At 43.8% G+C, this 21,749-nt stretch overlaps 1 protein-coding gene across 2 annotated transcripts in view; it reads right to left on the reverse strand.

The window, feature by feature from the left end:
- The window catches only part of gpd2 (glycerol-3-phosphate dehydrogenase 2 (mitochondrial)), a 35,808-nt gene extending 19,424 nt beyond the window's left edge, over positions 1-16,384 (reverse strand). For both annotated transcript variants that reach the window (XR_008559867.2, XM_015958072.3), the window contains exons 1-6: positions 16,269-16,384; positions 13,464-13,570; positions 1,545-1,716; positions 1,337-1,461; positions 1,162-1,259; positions 919-1,082 (exon numbers count right to left, since the gene is read on the reverse strand). Coding sequence is in view for 1 of the 2 variants with exons in the window: in XM_015958072.3 (XP_015813558.3) it covers positions 919-1,082; positions 1,162-1,259; positions 1,337-1,461; positions 1,545-1,716; positions 13,464-13,565 (661 nt within the window). In the remaining variant the exon portion in view is untranslated. The remainder of the gene's footprint in view (positions 1-918; positions 1,083-1,161; positions 1,260-1,336; positions 1,462-1,544; positions 1,717-13,463; positions 13,571-16,268) is intronic.
- Positions 16,385-21,749: the final 5,365 nt, after the last annotated feature.

The following is a 21,749-nucleotide window of genomic DNA, read 5'->3' on the forward strand; positions in this document are numbered from 1 at the left end:
AACATTTATCTCCGTTTTTGACGTGCTTTGCGATGGGCCTACCGCACGTCCCGTTATCGCGATGACGATAATTTTTCGATATATTGTGCAGCCCTAGTTCTGTACTTTCCTCTCCAGCACAGCCGACAAAGGTTTATGATGGGTCAGTCCTCCTGCATGCTCAGATCATTCCCTTCCCTTGCTTGAAAAATTGTTCCAAAATGAAAGTTGAACACACATCTTTTTTATCTGTGAATTCAATGCCGTTCGGCGAGTCTCAAATAAAAATTTGGGCATCTTACTGTAAAAAAAATATCATTAATGTAAAAACGAAATTATAAAACAACCATGTTCTCAGCCGGAATCGAACCCGGGTCTTCTGCACGAAAGCCCGAAATTTTACTAGGTGAGCTAAATCACCAGCGGCCTCCACTGTATCTGTAACATTTATATCCTTGATGACAGCTGAAACAATGTTCAAAGAATGGTGCTGGCTATGCCTGAGCGTGAACGCGCATGAAGCAGCCTGCTCGACCCGAGCATCTCTTTTTCTGTGATTTTACAGAAAAACAGGCAATCACAGTAAAAATGCCAGGGCTCACGTCACTTTCCACATACATGTCACGAGCTCACTGAGCGTCAGATTACCAGATTCATACTGAAGTTGTTTTGGTGAAAGTAACTTAAAGTAATGCAAAAGTAGTGTAATGCCTTACATTTTAAAATCAGTAATATTGTAATGTAATGAATTACTTTAAAATGATGGTAACAAGTAATAAATATTGCATTACAGTTTTGAAGTAACTTGCCCAACACTGCTTAGGATGTGTTTAATGATCATTATCTGTCTCCCATAACTGGATCCGACCCAGATTTCTTTTGTGTGCACAAAATAAAATCTAGGAACAAAGACAGAGAATTAAATGAACTTTTTCTTACCATCGTAGTAGACGATGGCTCCTACCAGCTTGTCCTTCTTAAGCATGGGGAAATACTCCAAGGCCTTGGACTTAGTGAGGACATAGCTGCTCTTCAGGCACTGGATTCCAGCCACCAAGTCATACATCTTGATTCCTGCCCAGTAATAAGGCAACTGCCACCACCTTATAAATAAACAATGATCACGAACAACATCCAACTCATTATGTTTCACCTGTTGTCCCTCGTGAGTTTGACGCTCACTTGTAAACAGGAAGCATGATGGGTAGCGGCGCCGACAGGTGGGGAGCAATCTCCAGCAGGTTGGCCCGCTCATGCAGGGCTTCTTTCACCATCATGTACTGATTTATGAAAGACAACAGACCTAATAAGATAACGAAACACAAGAGGAGCAACAAAACGAGAAGACAAGAGGGACCTGTTCGTAGTCTAATTTCATGATGGCCTTCTGGAGGTATCGGACCCCACCGTGGAGGAGCTTAGTGCTCCGGCTGCTGGTTCCTGAAGAGAAGTCACTTCGTTCTACGAGCGCCGTTTTGAGGTCTGGAGAAGAACGATCTGATTAATATAAGCTCACAGAACCACCTTCATCAATCATCTCAGAAGAAAGAGCACAAAGATATTACTGCGTGTGACGGCGTCTAAGGCACATCCTGCTCCCGTGGCTCCTCCTCCAACAACCAGAACATCAAACTCCGCGGTGTCTCGCAGCGCCGAGAGCTGCGCCTGCCGGGACGGGAGCTCATCTGCATACGGGACCTTCAGCTCGGCTTCTGCAGCCACATGAGCTAATCGAGCCTGAGCGGGACAAACTCAGTCAGCACAAATAACCCAAACACATCGTCTGTGCTGAGAAGCGGACTCTATGTAGGAGGTGAGAAAAGGCAGCAACACTTTGCTTAAACATGTTAAGCACACAGCCCAGCTTCATGTGTGATGTGACACATCTACAGTCATCTACGTACATTATGGAACTGCTCTGGTAGGGTATCAGATTACTCTGGTAGGGTATCAGATTACTCTAACGGCTAATCTCTCTCAAAGAATTGTTTATTAAAAATCAGCTAAAGTACGCTAACTTGGTTTTCTGTTGTATTGTCGTTTCTATAATACGACCCCTAAAACTTTCTGGTCAAGATGCTATAAAATGGACTAGGGTTGTCACGATACTAAAATTTCAAACTCGATTCGATACTGGGGGGAAAAACTCGATACTCGATTTCAATACTATTTAAAAACACCAATTTATTGAACAAGTTTATTCGAAAAATAACATTCCTCAATTTATATTGCAAAAATTAAATGTTAAGAATTGAGTGTGTAAAGTGCTTAAACCTTTCAAGTATCAGCATTTTTTAAACGTGCATTCAAAAACTGGCGAAAGTTAACACTTTAAATCATGAATTGTCTCACTATATATAAAGTAGTTGCAGAGTGATGTTTTGCTGCTTAAACTCTGTTTAAGGTGCATTTTTGTCATAAGCTGTAATGCCATATGTTTTGTTCTGTACTTTTGAACAACTCTGTTGGTCAATAAAGGGAGAAAACAAATTTCTCCACAGCAGGACAAAGGTACATCTATCGGTAATCTGAATAAAAACAGACTGGCGCACGGCAGTGACGTCATTAAAAGCGCCAGTTAGATTAGCCGCGGCTAGTCTGTTCACGCCTAGAAATCCCAGACTCGCTCCAAACGAACAGGGGAATCATGTTAATGATTCCTAACAAAGCCTTTCGACATGAAGATGTTTTGGTGCAGATAATGTCTTATTTCGAGGCTGCACCATGGGTGCCCGTCCGCACCCGTTATATGGATATACTCTGACGGCGATTCGCCGATGGATCTACGGTAAATACCCCGGGGAATCCAAGTAGCACCAAAGTTGTCAGCGTGAGTAAACAAACATACTGCATGCTAGAAATTAAGTCCGGGTAGCAATAAACGGGAGTTTTCCTTTAAGCACATAAGCGTGAATATACAACTACGTGTCGGACTTGGTATGCTAATTAAGTTGGGATGTGAAGCGCCTCCGAAATTTGATGTTCATGTTTTTGTTTATTTATTTGGCAGACAAAACTTGGATCGGAGACAACTCGCGTGGGAAATTGCAATGTAGCCATGCGGCAGCTTCTTCTGTTTGTCTGGGAGGCGGAGGCTGCTTTACGGCATCTGGCTGTCGTGCGTGTCGGTGCGTGTCCCCGGGGTATTTACCGTAGATCCATCGGCGAATCGCCATCAGAGTACATCCATATAACGGGTGCGGACGGGCACCCATGGTGCAGCCTCGAAATAAGACATCATCTGCACCAAAACATCTTCATGTCGAAAGGCTTTGTTAGGAATCATTAACGGGATTCCCCTGTTCGTTTGGAGCGAGTCTGGGATTTCTAGGCGTGAACAGACTAGCTAAAGCTAATCTAACCGGCGATGTTTATGTTTTTGTTTATTTATTTGGCAGACAAAACTTGGATCGGAGACAACTCGCGTGGGAAATTGCAATGTAGCCATGCGGCGTCTTCTTCTGTTTGTCTGGGAGGCGGAGGCTACTTTACGGCATCAGGCTGTCGTGCGTGTCGGTGTACTTGAAGAAGGCTGTGTATAGTAGTCCATAATATCGATACCACAGGGATGGAATATCTAATTTAGATACCACTTTTAGCATCGATTTATATCTAGGTATCGATTTTTTTGACAACACTAAAATGGACCCACAACATGATACCTCTGCCGCCGTGTTTTACAGACTGGATTCAGAGTTTTAAAGGGTAGTTCCATGTCTAAGTGAAATCTAGTTTGTTTCCATACTCCCCAGAGTAAATAAGTGGGAATTTTGCTACCAACCCAGTTATTCACCTAGTCTGGTTAGTCATAGGCAGAGGAACATGAGGAGCGGGACTAGTAGCCAGCTCAAAAAAAACCAATCCGGAATAAGGCGGAAATGCCGACTGTACCGTGCAACGCTGTAGATTTTTAGCTGTAGAAAAAAATGGGGTCTGGCGACAGCACAAACATCTTTCTAGAGAAGTAAAGCTTTTAGCATTTCTACTTGTTGTGGTTTCAAAAACGTGTCCAAGTCCTTCAGAACAGATGAAAGAGCCACAGCGAACTCCGCTTTCAGTCACCATGTTTATGAGAAACTCAGCGTCGTGGTGTGAGACGTACGCCGCTCAGCGCTGTTTGGCTCGGTTAGAATTGTCAGGGGGTGGGGTTATTTCTACAGGAGAGTCACCAGACCCAATGCTTCCCATAAGGAAGCATGGGGCTGGCTGGTCAGGCTACTATTCACCAAATCTGCACTAATGCAGACTTGGGCAAAGGGTATTGCCCACAATCCATTGCTGCGTGGGAATTTTGAGAAGAAGGCGGAGCAATGGCTCAAGTGTTCTTTTTAAAAATATGTATTTTCAAATTAAAGAAGCTCATTTGAAGATGATTAATGATATTTATTCATGCTCTGCGTGTTTTAGACTAAGATATAATGTGAACAGAAATAAATGTTAATTTTTTACAGGAAACTGTTTGTTGGAAAGTTGTTAAAGATTTTTTTAAAAGTAGCACAAACAGCAACCGGCAAGCGATGCGGTCGATGACGCAATGCTCACTGTCCCAATTTGACAATTATTTGCTCACTTGTGGTCTACGCACTGGAAGCCTTACTGCACACTTCCTCCAAGTGCCCTTCGCTGAACACCGTAGGGTGCAGAGCTAGTAAAGGGATAAGGCCTAGGTGTACAGTTTTCAGCCCAATGACAGTGACCTCCTGTGGAGGGTTCCTCTCCACTGTCACTTCATGCTTGCTTGGGACGAGGATTGCTGTAAAGACTCTGACACTAGTCAGTGACTCGATCCAATCTACTGGGTTTCTTATATAGGAAACATTTTACTAATTGGTTTATGGAACTGAACTGTTCTTGTTTACTTTCTTAAGTGACTCTTGTCGTGATTTGGCGCTAAATAAATAAATTGAATTAAAGAGCAAGTTTTGGGGTAACTTACACTTACAGCGGTGCTTTGTCTTAATTTAGTCCCAAGTCTAAATCAGCTCCAGTACTTTTTTTTGTCATTTTCAATCAAAACGATTACTGAGGTCACTAAGAAGAATTAGATAATTACTGAGTACATTTCATGACCTTTTCACAAAAAATGCTATCTGTTACCATTCACTTATATTGTTTATGCTAAGCTAAAGCTAACAGAACACTGCCAGATTAGAAGAATTGGCCAGTTTAAAAAAAACTGCTACTTCACACTTATCTAACTATGGGGAATATGGCAACAGAATAAATGTCACTTAGAAGTGGAATATCCCTTGAAGCTAATTTTTCTAAATTCTTACTTCTGAGAAATTATTTGTTACAAAAAGGTGTTTTATTAAACAAATGATCATTCTTTAGATAAAACAAAATTATATTTTAATTTCACCTTTAAATGAACCTGTAATTCTGAAGTATTTGGTTTAGTCACTCACAAATGTATAAAACAACTTTAATATTTCTTTATTTGCCTTATTTTAAATAAACTTTGGATCATCTCAGAAATATTTAAAATGTAATATATTTTGGTTAATGAGGCACAATAAACTACTTTTCTCGTCATTTTTATATCAGCTCATTTTCAGAATAAATAAATAATGAATGTAGAGATTTGTGAAAATTCATTTATATCTTAGCTAATCATTTCTGCCATTTTAGTCTTAAGACCATTTTAAAATTTGATCTTTTTTTCCCACATAATGTGCAAAATCATGACAACTTGAGAGTAATTCAGGTACTTTTGATGTGTTTTTATTACTGCTTTTTATAATTTTGCATGTTAAGGAGAATTGTGATGAAATTTTAAATCCAAATCAGGTTATTAAGATGATTCTAGCTGGAAAGACAAACCCAGTAGTGCTTTGAATGTCGGTCATTTATAGTTGAAGTAAAGTGTTGCTGAAGAGGAAAGGAAAGATTTTCATGGTTAGTAAGAAAGAAAAGTTCCTTGGTTCAGAACAGCTATGAAACCATGATGTTAAACATCCCCGTTTGATTAGTGAAATAATTAATTTAAAGAAATAATCACAACTAGTGTTAGAGAAACAGCTTGGCTATGTTAGAAAGAATTGGGATTTGACTTCTAATGAAATATTTATTCAGTTTTCTCTCTAGCACTTGGAGCTAAATGATTGCATCAAGCTGCTCCGAAGCCACCGTAGCATTTGACTTGCAAATATTGGCGGGCGTTTTGTAATTTAGGTCTGCACCCGCAAACACCGCGATGATATAATCATTGTCTATTTTTGTGGATGCTCGCAGACAAACACCGCCACAGGATGAAGCGCCAGTAATCAAGTTAAGTCTGAGATCGGCACAGCACGGCCCGCGTTAATAGCCAATCGGCCGCTGCGTTGGAAACTTCCACGAGCCTCATGCCTTCGCTAAAGGAGACAAGACGGACAGTCATCTCATCAGCGGTGCAATTACTGGGATTAGAGACATGCATGATTGCAAACTATTGTGGAAATAATTAGATTTCATCAGGGTCGAATTGTTGCTTACCAATCCAGGCTTGGTGGAGAGGACGACGACGGCGGGCGGGAGGAGATATTATCGGACCAGGACACAGAACAAAGTTCACATTAGTCTGATGGGTAGCATAAAACCTGCTTTTGGTCTAAAATAAGCTGACATCAGGTCAGAGCACACACACACAGCTGCTTCATGTCATGTCAGGTGGTTATTTGGGTTCTCATGTTCTTCAAGTGTGGAAGTGAGGCACTGGTGCCATTTAAACAGAGTCTGTTCTTCTCAAAACACCTGAACTCCTTTATCTTTAGTCTCCAGCTTAAACACCTGGAGAACTAAAGGTTAGCATTTTCAGAGCTGCGGAAAAGTATCTGGTGGTAATGAGTCTTTCACATCATTGTGGAGAGTTTTGTCACTCCTATTGACAGAATAGTTTTAATTCAGCCACATCTGAGGGTTTTCCATCATGAAAGACCTGTTTAAGGTCAAAGGTCAGACATTTTTCTTCAGGAAGTTCTGCTGGAAAGCAGCACTCATGGTTCCATCAGTTACAGCAGATGGTCCTGAAGCATAGCAGAGTAGCCCCAGACCATCACACTACCACCACCATGTCTGAACACTGGTGTGATGTTCTTCTATCCTGACCTCTGACTAGGGTTGCAGGGATTAACCGTTTTGACTATTAACCCTGGGTAACCCACCATAAAGGCGTCTCCAACACTGCCAATAATAAAACAAAAAGAAAATAGTGAAACCCGCAAGGACAAAGACAAAAGTGAAATTGAACGCGTGCACGCAGCAGAAGCAAAGTCAGCATCGCGACTGCTCCATTTTCACCTAGAAAGCGGTTGAAGTCTACTGTGTGGGAATATTTTAGATATTTGGATATATTCCCACAGAAATGTCTTTACAGCGGGTTAACCGGGATAAACCGGTTAATGCAACCCTACCTCTGACTTAGGGCTGAGCGATAAGGCTTAAAATCAATATCACGATAAATTAAGGATTTCACCTCGATAACGATAACTACAGGCATGCGCAGAAACAAAAGTTGTGCACTGGATGGGGCTGTCACGTGAATTACTTTGAGTCACATTTTTTACGTGACTCAAGGTGGTACAGCTTCTTAAAGGGACACGAACGTGGCCACCCTACACACATCTTTTCCTTTTGATATTATCACATTTATAGACATGGGAAAAATTATCTCAGTAAGAGTCCGAAATTTTGATCACGATAAATTTTGGATTTATTGCCCAGCCCTACTCTGACCTGAACCCAATAAGGCCTGTAGTTCTTTAGATGTTGTTCTGGGTTCTCTTGTTTATGAAAAGGACATGATGTGTTGCTTTTTGAGATCTTTGAGCCAACTTTTTTTTTTCCACCTATGAGTCTCAGAGATCCTTCCGATTACGGGGCGAGATCTTACCTCCTGCCTCCTTGAACCGTCACCTTATCGTGGTGGAGGAGTTTGAGTGCCCTAATGATCCTAGGAGCTATGTTGCCTGGGGCACTTAGTGCCCCTGGTAGGGTCTCCCATGACAAATTGGTCTTAGGTGAAGGGTGAGACAAAGAACGGTTCGAAGGATCTTTCATGGCGGTGAAAACGAAGAGTCGGAGTACCCGGCCCGGAGGGTTACCGGGGTCCCACCCTGGAGCCAGGCCTGGGGTTGGGGCCCGTGAGCGAGCGCCTGGTGGCCGGGCTTTCGCCCATGGGGCCCGGCCGGGCCCAGCCCGAACCGGATACATGGGCTCGTCCAACTGTGGACCCACCACCCGCAGGAGGAACATGAAGGGTCCGGTGCAATGTGAATCGGGTGGCAGACCAAGGCGGGAGCCTTGGCGGTCCAATCCCCGGACAAGGAAACTAGTTTTTGGGACATGGAACGTCACCTCGCTGGCGGGGAAGGAGCCGGAGCTTGTGGCAGAGGTTGAGCGGTACCGGCTAGATATAGTCGGACTCACCTCGACACATTGCATTGGCTCTGGAACCCGAGACCTGGAGAGGGGTTGGACACTCTACTTTGCTGGAGTTGCTCCGGGTGAGAGGCGGAGGGCTGGGGTTGGCTTTTTGTTAGCCCCGAGACTCTCTGCCTGTGTGTTGGGGTTTACCCCGGGGGACAAGAGGGTAGCTTCCTTGCGCCTTCGGGTCGGGGAACGGGTCCTGACTGTTGTTTGTGCGTATGGGCCAAATATCAGTTCAGAGTACCCACCCTTTTTGGAGTCCCTGGGACGAGTGCTAGATAGTGCTCCATCAGGGGACTCCATTGTCCTGCTGGGGGACTTCAATGCTCACGTGGGCAATGACAGCTTGACCTGGAGGGGTGTGATTGGGAGGAACGGCCCACCTGATCAGAACTCGAGCGGTGTTTTGTTATTGGACTTCTGTGCAAGCCGCAGTTTGGCCATAACGAACACCATGTTCGAACATAAGGATGCCCACCGGTACACTTGGTACCAGGGCAGCCTAGGTCACAGGTCGATGATAGATTTTGTAGTCGTATCATCTGACCTGCGACCGTATGTTTTGGACACCCGAGTGAAGAGAGGGGCGGAGCTGTCAACTGATCACCACCTGGTGGTGAGTTGGATCAGATGGCAAGGGAACATGCCGCGTAGACCTGGCAGACCCAAACGCATAGTGAGGGTCTGCTGGGAACGCCTGGCAGAAGAACCTGTCAAGACGGTCTTCAACTCCCACCTCCGGCAGAGCTTTGACCACGTCCCGAGAGCAGTGGGGGACATTGAGTCCGAGTGGGCCTTGTTCCACTCTGCGATTGTCGAGGCGGCTGTTGCTAGCTGTGGTCGTAAGGTGGCCGGTGCCAGTCGTGGTGGCAACCCCCGTACCCGCTGGTGGACACCAGAGGTTCGGGGAGCCGTCAGGCTGAAGAAGGAGGCCTACAGGGCGTGGCTGGTCTGTGGGTCTCCGGAGGCAGCAGACAGGTACCGGATAGCCAAGCGGGGTGCAGCAGTGGCAGTTGCCGAGGCAAAATCTCGGGCGTGGGAGGAGTTTGGTGAGGCCATGGAGAAAGACTATCGATCGGCTCCAAAGAGGTTCTGGCAAACTGTCCGGCGCCTCAGGAGAGGAAGGCAGCAACTCGCTCACACTGTTTACAGTGGGGATGGGGAGCTGCTGACGTCAACTGAGGCTATAGTCGGACGGTGGAAGGAATACTTTGAGGAGCTCCTCAATCCCACCAATGCGCATTCCGAGGAGGAACCAGAGCTGGGAGGCCTGGGGATGGACTGTCCGATCTCGGGGGCAGAAGTTGCTGAGGTAGTCAAACAACTACACAGCGGCGGAGCCCCGGGGGCGGATGAGGTTCGTCCTGGGTATCTCAAGGCTATGGATGTTGTAGGGCTGTCATGGTTGACACGTCTCTACAACATTGCGTGGTCATCGGGGGCAGTTCCTAGGGAGTGGCAGACCGGGGTGGTGGTCCCCATCTTTAAGAAGGGTGACCTGAGGGTGTGTTCCAACTATAGGGGGATCACACTCCTCAGCCTCCCTGGAAAGGTCTACTCCAAGGTACTGGAGAGGAGGGTCCGGTCGATAGTTGAATCTCAGATAGAGGAGGAGCAATGTGGTTTTCGTCCTGGCCGTGGAACTGTGGACCAGCTCTATACCCTTGCAGGGGTGATGGAGGGGGCATGGGAGTTTGCCCAACCAATCCACATGTGCTTTGTGGATTTGGAGAAGGCTTATGACCGTGTCCCCAGGGGCACCCTGTGGGGGACGCTCCAGGAGTATGGGGTGGGTGGCTTTCTGTTAAGGGCCATTCAGTCCCTTTACCAGAGGAGCGTGAGTTTGGTCCGCATAGCCGGTAGTAAGTCGGACCTGTTCCCAGTGAGGGTTGGACTCCGCCAGGGCTGCCCTTTGTCACCGGTTCTGTTCATCACATTTATGGACAGAATTTCTAGACGCAGCCGTGGTGTGGAGTGTGTCGAGTTTGGTGGCAGGAGAATCTCGTCTCTGCTTTTTGCGGATGATGTGGTCCTCCTAGCTTCATCCAGCTCTGACCTTCAGCTCTTGCTGGGTAGGTTCGCGGCCGAATGTGAAGCGGCTGGGATGAGGATCAGCACCTCCAAATCTGAGACCATGGTTCTCGACCGGAAAAGGGTGGCTTGCCACCTCCGGGTCGGGGGAGAGGTCCTACCTCAAGTGGAGGAGTTTAAGTATCTCGGGGTCTTGTTCACGAGTGAGGGTAGGAGGGATCGGGAGATCGACAGGCGGATTGGTTCGGCGTCTGCAGTGATGCGGACGCTGAGCCGATCTGTCGTGGGGAAGAGGGAGCTGAGCCAGAAAGCCAGGCTCTCGATTTACCGGTCGATCTACGTCCCAATCCTCACCTATGGTCATGAGCTTTGGGTAATGACCGAAAGAACGAGATCGCGGATACAAGCGGCCGAAATGAGTTTCCTCCGTAGGGTGGCCGGGCTCAGCCTTAGAGATAGGGTGAGGAGCTCGGACATTCGGGAGGGACTCGGAGTAGAACCGCTGCTCCTCCGGATCGAAAGGAGCCAGTTGAGGTGGTTTGGGCATCTGGTCAGGATGCCTCCTGGACGCCTCCCTGGGGAGGTGTTTCGGGCATGTCCTGCCGGCAGAAGGCCCCCGGGTCGACCCAGGACACGTTGGAGAAGTTACATCTCCAATCTGGTCCGGGAACGCCTTGGGGTCCTGCCGGAGGAGCTGGTGGACAAGGCCGGGGAGAGGACGGCCTGGAGCTCCCTAGTTGGGATGCTGCCCCCGCGACCCGGACCCGGATAAGCGGAGGAAGACGAGACGAGACGAGAAGAGTCTCAGAGATCGGATGTTACACACATCGGTGTCTTTTTGCAACTCTCCTACAAGTCATTACAAAGCTAAGATTATTCCACAAAAATAAACAATCAATGATTAACAAGTCTGCTTCTTGACCTGCAAAAGGAGAAAGAAAAAAAAAGAGAAAAACAACACAACAATTCAACAGGAGCTAACTATCACTGCGTCAACCTGATGAGGAAATATAAAATAAACATTGTTTTACTGAACAATCACACGATAACTCACAGTGCATTTGGTGCCAACCACAGCCTTAAGACATGTGTTGAATGTGCCCAAGTTCATACTTCTAAGAGCACCATGTGAGCACCTGTGTGTGTACACGCGCTTGTATATGTAAGGTTTCTCTATAGGAGCGTCCAATAGAGAGTGTGAGGGGCCACAGATCTGCCCCCCATGCGTAGTAGATGGAAGGAGCTCCAAGTCTCAGAGATCCAGGAGCTGCCCCAGAGCGCAGGGACCCCAGGGAGACTGCGACCAGAAAAGCCCCTGCCCCCCTCGAGAGGCACAGAGGATTACCCCGGGGGGCCACAACCAGCAGCCGGCAGAGACCCAGGAGATATCAGCGGCAAGCCCACAGGCCCGCCGCCCGCAGCCTCCCACCCCCAAGCCGGCCGAGCCCGAAACCCAGCGACCACCCCTGCCGGGGACCCAGATCCCACCAGGCAGCCACCGGGATTAATCAGGCAGACGCCAAAAATCAAACCCCCTGAACTGGGAGTCGTGAACATTCAGGAAGACCAAGGCACCACACTCCCCACCAAGTGTGGCAGGGGGAGGGGAGACAAAGATGTAAAGCAGCAAAAGAAGTCCCAGGAAAGGGGAGGAGTCAAAGACCCCGCCTGACATATACAGTCATGAGAACAATGTATTTTAAAAAACAATGAGGACCCCTGGATCGCTGCATGCAATCAATCAATCAATCAAATCAATCAAAGCTTTATTTATAAAGCACCTTCCGCAACCCTGTCAGGAAGCCCAAGGCGCTGAATGTGTGCATGCAATGTGTGTGTCAGGCCCGTGTGGTGTCTAAGCATCCCCTGTGTGAGTGTACACCCTGTTGGACTAATGAAACTCAGTTGGAATGGTTCGACTTACCACCCAACCTTACAATTAAGTCATCTTGTTATTCTAAAGCTCTGGTAGGTCACACATCTAGCAAGAGAGCAGTAAAGCTTGGTTTATGCTTGACGCATTCACTTTCCGCTTGGTGATGCGGCTCGCGGATGGAACGCGCTTCACAACTCGCAGCGTTTATGGTTCATGCGGCTCGTCTCTGCGGTGAGCCAATATTCTCCCAAACTGTAGGGGGCAGCATGGAGCTCTACGGCATGCATCCAACACTACACCATAGTAGAAGTAAAAATTACTGTTGTTTACAACGTGGCATTCCAGCATTTTTAACAGCGTCCTCGTCTTTTCCGACAGTGCGAGCTATTTCTCTCCAAGAATTATTAACAACATGTTGATCACGGTGATCTCTGAGAGCTGAATCTTACAAATGTCTGTATTTACGAACCTCTGCCATACTAGTTCTTGCCGGTCCGCCATGTTTTTCCGCGTCCGACCGTCCGCGTGGTTAGAAAATTTCCTAGGTGCGTGTTGCGTAAATTTTGGGCCATGCGGAGGCGCGGTAGAGGGGCGTGGTTGTTAAAATGACGCAACTTTTCCGCGCGGAGCCGTGCGTCTAGCATAAACCAACCTTTAATCACACAGAACCAGATGACTTTGGATATATTTCCTTATCAAATAAAAAAAAAATCCTAATTTGGAAACTGTCATTTGTATTTACTCAGATTGTCTTTGATCTGAAACATTTAAATGACAAAGGAATCAAAATCAAAAGCTACCAGTGGAGCTCAAATACTTTTTAAGCACTGCAACACTTACTAAAAGCCTCTAGATACACCTGAAGCTACTTTTTCCCCACCCAAGGCAGGTAACCAATTCTTGACCTTTAACTTGGAAGGCTAAACAAATCAACCCACCTGCGCAGAAGAGAGATCAGACATTGATACGTTGATGGAATTTGGACTAAATGGGGGAAACTATTAAAATCTCAAAAAACAACTGATGCTCAGGATGCAGCTCCAATGCAAACTGCTGCCTTTCTGCAAAACAACCTGCAAACACCTCCACGTATAATCAGAGCTGAGAGGGAGAAAACACATTCCATAATCCAGACAGGACTTGTCCCTCCTGCAGAAGCCAAACTCACCTGAGTCTTCCTGTATTCCATCAGCTGTGACAGGCCGAAAGCCGCAGCGACCGCCCCGCCTCCTACGACCGCCGTCCGTCTCAGGGCCTTCCTGAACGCCATGATCCCTGAGGCGAAGACACGGGAGATCTTCACAACTTGTTGCCACAATTTTTCTACTAATAAGCGCACAGTTTGAGTACTTAATGAGAATAATAAATATTAGCAGGGATGTGTATTTTTGAAATTCTGGCAAAACGATACATATCACGATACAGGGGAGACGATAAGACATATCACGATATATTGCGATACATTCAGTCAGACGTTACAAGCAATTTTTTAACTGAATTTATTGTAAGAATGTTCAATAAACAGTTCAAACTGATATGTAACATGTTTAACATGAGGCATCTGAACCATGATGGAGGGATTTACAGTTCAATGGTGGAAACAAAACCCGTTGCACACTGCTGCCAACTAGCGGGTGGCGATTGAATTGCACAAAACGAAAAGAAAATACACAAAAGTTTGCATGTAAATTCTTTCAAGAATTAGATACACGGCTTTTGAATATCGACGTAATAATCGCAGGAAAAAAATATCACGATATATTGCCATATCGATATTTCCGATACACGGCTTTTGAATATCGATATAATATTGTAGGAAAAAATATCACGATACATTGCCATATCAATATTTTCTTACATACCTAAATATTAGGGATGCGTATTGGTGAAATTATGTTGATACGATACGTACGACGACACAGGGGAGACAATACGACATCACTAAACTTTATACATTCAGCCAGATTACATTAGCTATTTCTTTAGACTGAATTTATTGTAGGAAAATTCAATAAACAGTCCAAACTGATACTTAACATGTTTAACATGAGGTATCTGAACCACGATCGAGGGATTTACATTTCAGTGATGGAAAATAAACCATTGCACACTGCTGCCAACTAGCGGTCGGCGTTTGAATAGCACCAGAAGATAAAACAATTTGCACGTAAATTCTTCCAAAAATTCGGCACACAGCTTTTGAATATTGATATATCGCAGGGGTGACAGCGGTGTCTGCCACCTCAGGGACATGATCTGCTGGTAATGTTTGTTTTCTGTGTTCTGTCCAGGATGACTGGTTGATGTGCACACAATCAGTCTTCTGTTTATGAATGCATGTGTTCATTTTGTACTTCTATTTGAGCTACCAGTGACTTGGAGTTGCCCATGGAGTCTCACACCTGCAGCTCATCTCCTCAGGAAGCCTAATCAGCACTTCCGGGATCTACCAACTCCCAAGGGAGGGGAGATTCATGTTTATGCTTGTGTTTAATTTAATGTAGATGTTTTCTGTTATGGATAGGAAGTTTGTAATTATGATTTAGTTATTTGAGTTACCTGAATTGATTAGGCTGGTTAGTTTGTGTCTGTGTGAGGATGTGTGTTAATTGTATGTTAATTGTTCCCCTCTTGTATGTAGAGTGGTCTGATCAGCCACTATTTAAGTTGAACCTGGTGTGTCAGAAATGTTTTTTGTTTTTCTGGATAGAGTGTCTTGTGCTGTGATTAGGTTAAAGTTCCTGTTAACTTTGAAGCTGCTCCAAAATAAAATGGAGTTTTGAGTCTCATGAGCAGTGCTTCTCTGGCTGGTTTGTGCAAGTCCCTGACAGCAGGAAAGAAGATTAAATATTTCCATATCGATATTTTCTTACATCACTAATGACTATCCTGTAACCTTAATGCACACAACATCACTTAAACTGCAACCGTCCTACAGCACACAAATTTATAACTAACAATGTTTTTTTTTCATCAGTGGTTTATTTATGCTATCATGACACAGGCTAGAGAAAATGCCACCAGGAAGTTCTGGATCTCCTTCCAGAGCCCAGAATATCTCCAGAGGTAGATGCCCAAACCACCTCAACACTACTTTTGACAAGAAGGAGCAGCGAGTCTATTCCAAACTGATGGAGCTCCTGGTTTTGTAGCTAAAATTTCATCTGGCCACCCAACAGAAGGAGGTCATTTCATCTGGTTGTGTCCGTCGTAATCTCATGACCGCAGATGAGGGCTGGAATGTAGACGGACAGGTTCTGCAGAGGATACCCCACTCCGATGGTCCATCTCTCGCTCCATCACTGAATTATTACTCCTTTACTCCCAACCAGGAGGGAGAATTCCACCTCAGACTGCTTGGTGGAGCTGACTCTCTTCCCTGCTGTGACATTTGTAAATACTAAACAACAAAACATCACGATGTTGTCATGAAGCATCTTTCTCCATTGTTACCAATTGGAAACATTTTCCTTCTCTTTCATCATCAGCCTATGTGAGTCAGACAGCAGGAAAGGGCTTCTTACCTCATACTCAACAACCACGTGGCGAACTCCGTTGACATTTTCACCATTTTTGTACAAATTTTGATTAAAAAGCTCCACCAGGAGCCTGCATGTGTGAATATTACTTGTGATGGCTTTTGGCAGCTATCGGTGATATTCGGTGTTTTATTGCACTGTTGTAAATCAACACAAAGAGCAGGAAGTCACCTCAAACTGACGTGCTGTGGGTTAAAATGTGTAGCTTTTAATAGAAAATGTGACCAGTTCGTTAATAAGCTCAAAATGATTAAAAAAAACGAGTTAAAACTCCGGTAATATTTAAAAACCATCGCTAGAGGAGTACAGGACCCAGGAGGAGGAGATGGCTACTCGGAGATGTTGCTCCGTTCCTATGGCGCACCGCCCGACCAACATAAATACTCAGACCGACTCTGGCATTTCTAAAAGTCTCAACAGGCAATCTCACTTACAGGATTTGCTGCTTTGAGGCCGAAAAAGTCCCGCTCAAGAGATTTGCGAAGCGGCTACGGAGCTCATCGGCCGCTATACTCGCAACCCAGGAAGCCCGAGAGCCACAGCTGAGCGACGTTCCTAACAACCAATCAGAGCGCGCCGCTGCTGACATTTGTCGAATAGGGCTCTTGCAAAGGCAGAGACAAATATTTTGAGGAAGAGAAGGGTTGTAAGGCAAGCCGTTAGAGCATATAGTCGTTCTTTTAATTTTTTTACCTCTAAAATTTTCATTTAACTGGTTAAAATGGAATTCACGTTAGACAGATTATTGTGGGTTGGCTGTGGCTCCTGAAGAAGTGTGTGTCAGTCGGTAATAAGAAGGTTGTTGTAACCCAGGGTGGCATTGTTACAATCTTTTTATCCTTAAAGGGACGTTATGGAAGTCTGAGAGCCAAAACATGTATAGAAATAATAAATTTCTCCTTCATACATTCTCCTGCAATGCCCTGGTCCTGTAGAATGAGCCCTGGCATTTTTACTGTGATTGCCTGTTTTTCTGTAAAATCACAGAAAAAGAGAGATGCTCGGGTCGAGCAGGCTGCTTCATGCGCGTTCACGCTCAGGCATAGCCCGTAGCATTTGCTATCAGTAGCTTTAGCAGCAGAGAGAGAGGCAGTGCCACTTTGTCGCTGTTCCTAGCGCCTAGTGATGAACCTAGCTACATTTCTGAGGACCCTTAGCTACTTTCTGTATAACTTTCTTCTAGATATTTCCTGCAAATTAGCAACGAAATAGCCATTTTCGCTCCGAACTATTCTTTGGTTTGACGTCATTTCAGCTGTCATCAAGGATATAAAAGTTACAGATACTATGAATGTTGCTGGTGTGTAGCTCACCTTGTAAGATGTCTGACTCACATGCAGAAGACCTGTGTTTGATTCTGGATGTGAATATTGTTTATTTAGAGTTTACTTTTTACATTAATGGTATATTTTTTACAGTAAGATGCCCAAATTTTTATGCGAGACTCGCCGAACGGCATTGAATTCGCAGATAAAAAAGATGTGGGTTCAACTTTCATTTTGGAACAATTTTTCAAGCAAGGGAAGGGAATGATCTGAGCATGCAGGAGGACTGACCCATCATAAACCTTTGTCGGCTGTGCTGAAGAGAAAGGTACAGAACCAAATTATTTAATTAATTAACTGCGTGTTCTCCTGTCCCCTGTCCTCCGGGCCACACACACACACGGGGGACTGTCTCAGCTGTTATTTTCGTTAAGGAGTGTGCACGTACAGCATGCGTGCCTCGTGCACGAGCCTACTATTGAAGCTGCCGTTACGCTTTGGCCTGAGGGGGCAATCGCGAGCATAAAAATTCAAAAGTCCGAAAAGTCCCTTGAATTTCTTTATATCACTATTACAAACATGCTGTAAGCATTCAAACTATTGTTTTCCTGTTTATCTTTCTTCTTCTTCTTCTTCTTCTTCTTCTTCTTCTGCTTCCGTACACTTTTTGAACCTTTTCAACTTCAAATTTTTTAATATTTCAACAATTTTATATCAAAATGTTCAGCTCGTTAAGCTCTTTCTGGCTATTACTTTTGGCATTGATATCTTTAAAAATTTTCGAGTTATTAAGCTTTTTCTGTGAAAAATGTCCCATTGAAATGAATGGGATTGGTCAATTTTCTGCAACTTCCTATCACTTTTTTGACCTAAAACTCTACTGGGTTCCTTTTAACTAGAGACTTCATTCAAAGTTTAACAAACTCACAAGACTTTCCTGTTTAACAAATTGAAGAGGCTTTTTGATGTCTTGTATGGTTTTTCTAAAATCGCAGGTAGAAGTTGAGGTACGACTTGAAATTTTCAGAAAAATTCACTAAAGTTATAATGGGGAATGATAGGAGCAGTGACCCTTCCTTGCTCCATTTCTGGCACTGTAGCAAGAGAACCGTAGGTCCGATTGAAATGAGACACACACTGGCTTACAGCTAACAAATATACTTTCGTTTTGAGCTATAACTCATGACTGTACTCCAAACATTGTGGTTGTATGGTTCATTTGTTTGAGAAAATTAAAATAAAAAAAAATGTCTCACCACTCTACACTGAAAATTCCGCACTAACTTTTGAACGTCACATCTTCTGTGAACAACTCTTTACTACCCCCAGACCGTTTGGACTACCAAAACAAATTATAACTCAAAAAGTAGGAATTTTTGTCAGCTTTTCAGAATGGGTTTCATTTTATCTGGAAGTGTTACCGTTCTTTCGCTACAAGCCTCATTTAACTACATTTTAGACACAACTGTATCAATGTACTTTAACATAGAAATGTTATTCAAAGTTTAAATGAGTCATGTGACATTGTACATTGCTTTATTAAAGCAGACTCCTGTCATCTGTTACCATGGCAACACAAGGAACTACAAATCACTTTAACCAAGTCTCATAGGAATGAATATAAAAAGCAGAATATTGAGCCATTAACAGACTCCTGTTTTTGATCTTTTTGAACTATCTGTACTTAAAACTAGAAATAAGTTAAATTTGATTGACCGTCAAAAGGTGGGAAAGTGCCCCGCTCCCTCCCAGCTCCCTGATTGGTTGAGAGAGGTCAGTCATCTTCTGGCTAAATAGAATTACACACCCACACATGTGAGACATCAAATCGATCGGCAGGCCTAAGGAATCCATCCATCCACATATAAATCCATCCATCCATCCATCCATCTGTTATTTCATTCATCCAACCATTCATCCATCCCATATCAAGTCTGAACAAATGTTAATCTATCAGTTTCAGATAACAGCAAATATTTCTAAATTCACAGTTCAGCCAATTGTAAAAATGTACCCGTTAAACTATTCTCATTCAAATGCCAGCTGTTTAACATTTCACATTTCGAGTTTTTAATCAATGTTCAAAGATTAAAGTTTTCTGCTGTTTGGCATTTTTTGTGCATTCTTCACCTATATTCTGAGCTTTATTACACTTGTCGGTGATTTTTGCTTCTAAATCTTTAAATACATTCAGCTCGTTTTGACAGTTTAGCTTAGTTTCAGCTTCACTTCAGCTATTCAGCAGCTTCAGCAATCAGTTTCTGAATTCAGCATATGATGCTAATTTCTCAGTTCAGCTAAATGTAAAAATGAAACTGTTAAACTAGTCCTACTGAAATAACAAGTGTTTAGACAATTTAGCGGTCCAGTTTTTTATACAATGTTCACAGATTTCAGTTTTCTGCTGTTTAGGATTAGTTTTCTTGATTGTTCACTTACTTTTTGTGCTTTATTTACATTTTGGTGCTTTTTGCTTTCACATCTTTCACTACATTCAGCTCATGTGACAGTTTAGCTTAGTTTCAGCTTCAGTTCAGCTGTTCAACAACTTCAGCAATCAGTTAACAAATTTAGCATGAGCTGCTAATTCCACAGTTCAGCTAAATGCTACATCTTTCAATACATTCAGCTCATTTTGACAGTTTTGATTAGTTTTAGCTTCAGCTCAGCTGTTAGCAGCTTCAGCTTACAGTTTCAGCTATCCAGCATTCAAACAGCATTTGTGCAATAAATGCACATTTTTCTAGTTTCACTTAATTTCTCTGCTCATCCGTTGCGTTTCCTGTCCATCACAGCAGACATTAATAACGAAAACTAGCTCTGCACACCTATGGAGACCAGATTCCGTATCGCCAAATGTGGGACAGAAACTTGTGTGGGACAATGTGAAATTTCAATGCAACATGAAGTAAAAAAGAAATTAATCAATAAAAGATCAAATGTGTGCTAGATTAGCGAAAAAAATGACCTTTTTCACACAAATTTAAATACCACTGAAGTGTCTTTGACAAAGACCCTTAAATGCATGCGTGCAGGTGCACCCGATCCGCTGCTGTTTCTCACCAGTATCAACTGATGGAGGGCCCTACTTTAGTTTAACTGCGGTGCGTCGTTCGTGTCAGCGGACACGGTAGGGTCAGGGAGGGTGGGGCGGGGCATGACGCTTAGCCTCATGGGCCGCCAGGCTTATAAAGCGCTGGGGGAAACCATGATAATCAGTATATTGTCCTTCGAAATTATGCAGCATTACTAAATTCAACAATTCAAGGCAAATACCTGTTCATAACTTTGTTGTCGCAGTCTCTGACGGATGATCAGGTGTGTGTGTGTGTGTGTGTGTGTGTGTGTGTGTGTGTGTGTGTGTGTGTGTGTGTGTGTGTGTGTGTGTGTGTGTGTGTGTGTGTGTGTGTGTGTGTGTGTGTGTGTGTGTGTGTGTGTGTGTGTGTGTGTGTGTGTGTGTGTGTGCGTGTATGCTCTGTCTTCTCCATCCCCAGTGAGTCGTGGAGGATGGCTGCTTATACTGAGCCAGGATTCTCTGGAGGTTTCTTTCTGTTAAAAGGGAGTTTTCCTCTCCACTGTCGCTTTATGCTTGCTTAGTATGAGGATTGCTGTAAAGTAACTGACACTAGTCAGTGACTTGATGCAATTTGCTGGGTTCCTTATATAGGAAACATTATTTCTGATAGGCTTAATGAACTGACCTGGATTGGAATGTTTATTATGTGAAGTGCCTTGAGATGACTCTTGTCGTGATTTGACGCTATATAAATAAAATTGAATTGAATTAAGTTGATCTTTTAAATCAAACAACATCGAAAACACCTTCCTTTGAAATTCTGCAAAAAAAAATTTATTACATTAATTTTTTACACACCTGCACACATTTTATGAATTAAAAAATGAGAAAAAGCAGTTTAACATCATGGGAACTTATATTATTTTATTAGCCAGTGTTTTAAAACTAACACATATAAAACATCTTACTTGTAGTTGACATGGGGTAGGTGCTCTTTGAGGATCTGCTGTCACCTATTTTGAAACATAATAAAGAAATTATTTTAGAAAAATTGTAAACTTCTATTTCAAAAACGTGACTGGACAACCCCGTGGTTTTGAACAGTCCATCATACCATCACTTCTGTGCTCATTCCTCGGTGCAGCTGTCGAGAGGCAAAACAACATTATGAAATCCTGTTATTAATTTTAAATAGTTATTTACTGCTCAAGAAACATACTGTATTAGATGAAATCAATGCATCCCTGCCAAATAAATGTAATACGTTTCTTTAAGCTCTCCCCCAAAAAACATTTGTTACCTGCCAAAAACGTAATGCGTCGAATGTAACAAACAAAACAATGCTTTCAACATGGGTAATTATCATAAATGTATGTAGCTTATAAACATTATATTAGTGATTTGTGAAGGATAAAGTGTAACTGAAGGCCAGATTAATGATGATGAATTCATCTTTGATCACCGTAATGAATTACATTTAACCTCAACCTCAAAAGGAAACTGCTTAGTCAATCCCCTGATCTGAACGGCATTAAATAAGCCTCAAAGAACAAAGTAAAGAACTCGGTGTTACTTGGTGACCTTTCTCAGTGGCCTAGTGGTATAGTGTCCTCCCTGAGACTGGGAGATCAGGG

The sequence above is a fragment of the Nothobranchius furzeri genome, chromosome 3 (assembly GCF_043380555.1).
Source record: "Nothobranchius furzeri strain GRZ-AD chromosome 3, NfurGRZ-RIMD1, whole genome shotgun sequence".
Taxonomy (NCBI): domain Eukaryota; kingdom Metazoa; phylum Chordata; class Actinopteri; order Cyprinodontiformes; family Nothobranchiidae; genus Nothobranchius; species Nothobranchius furzeri.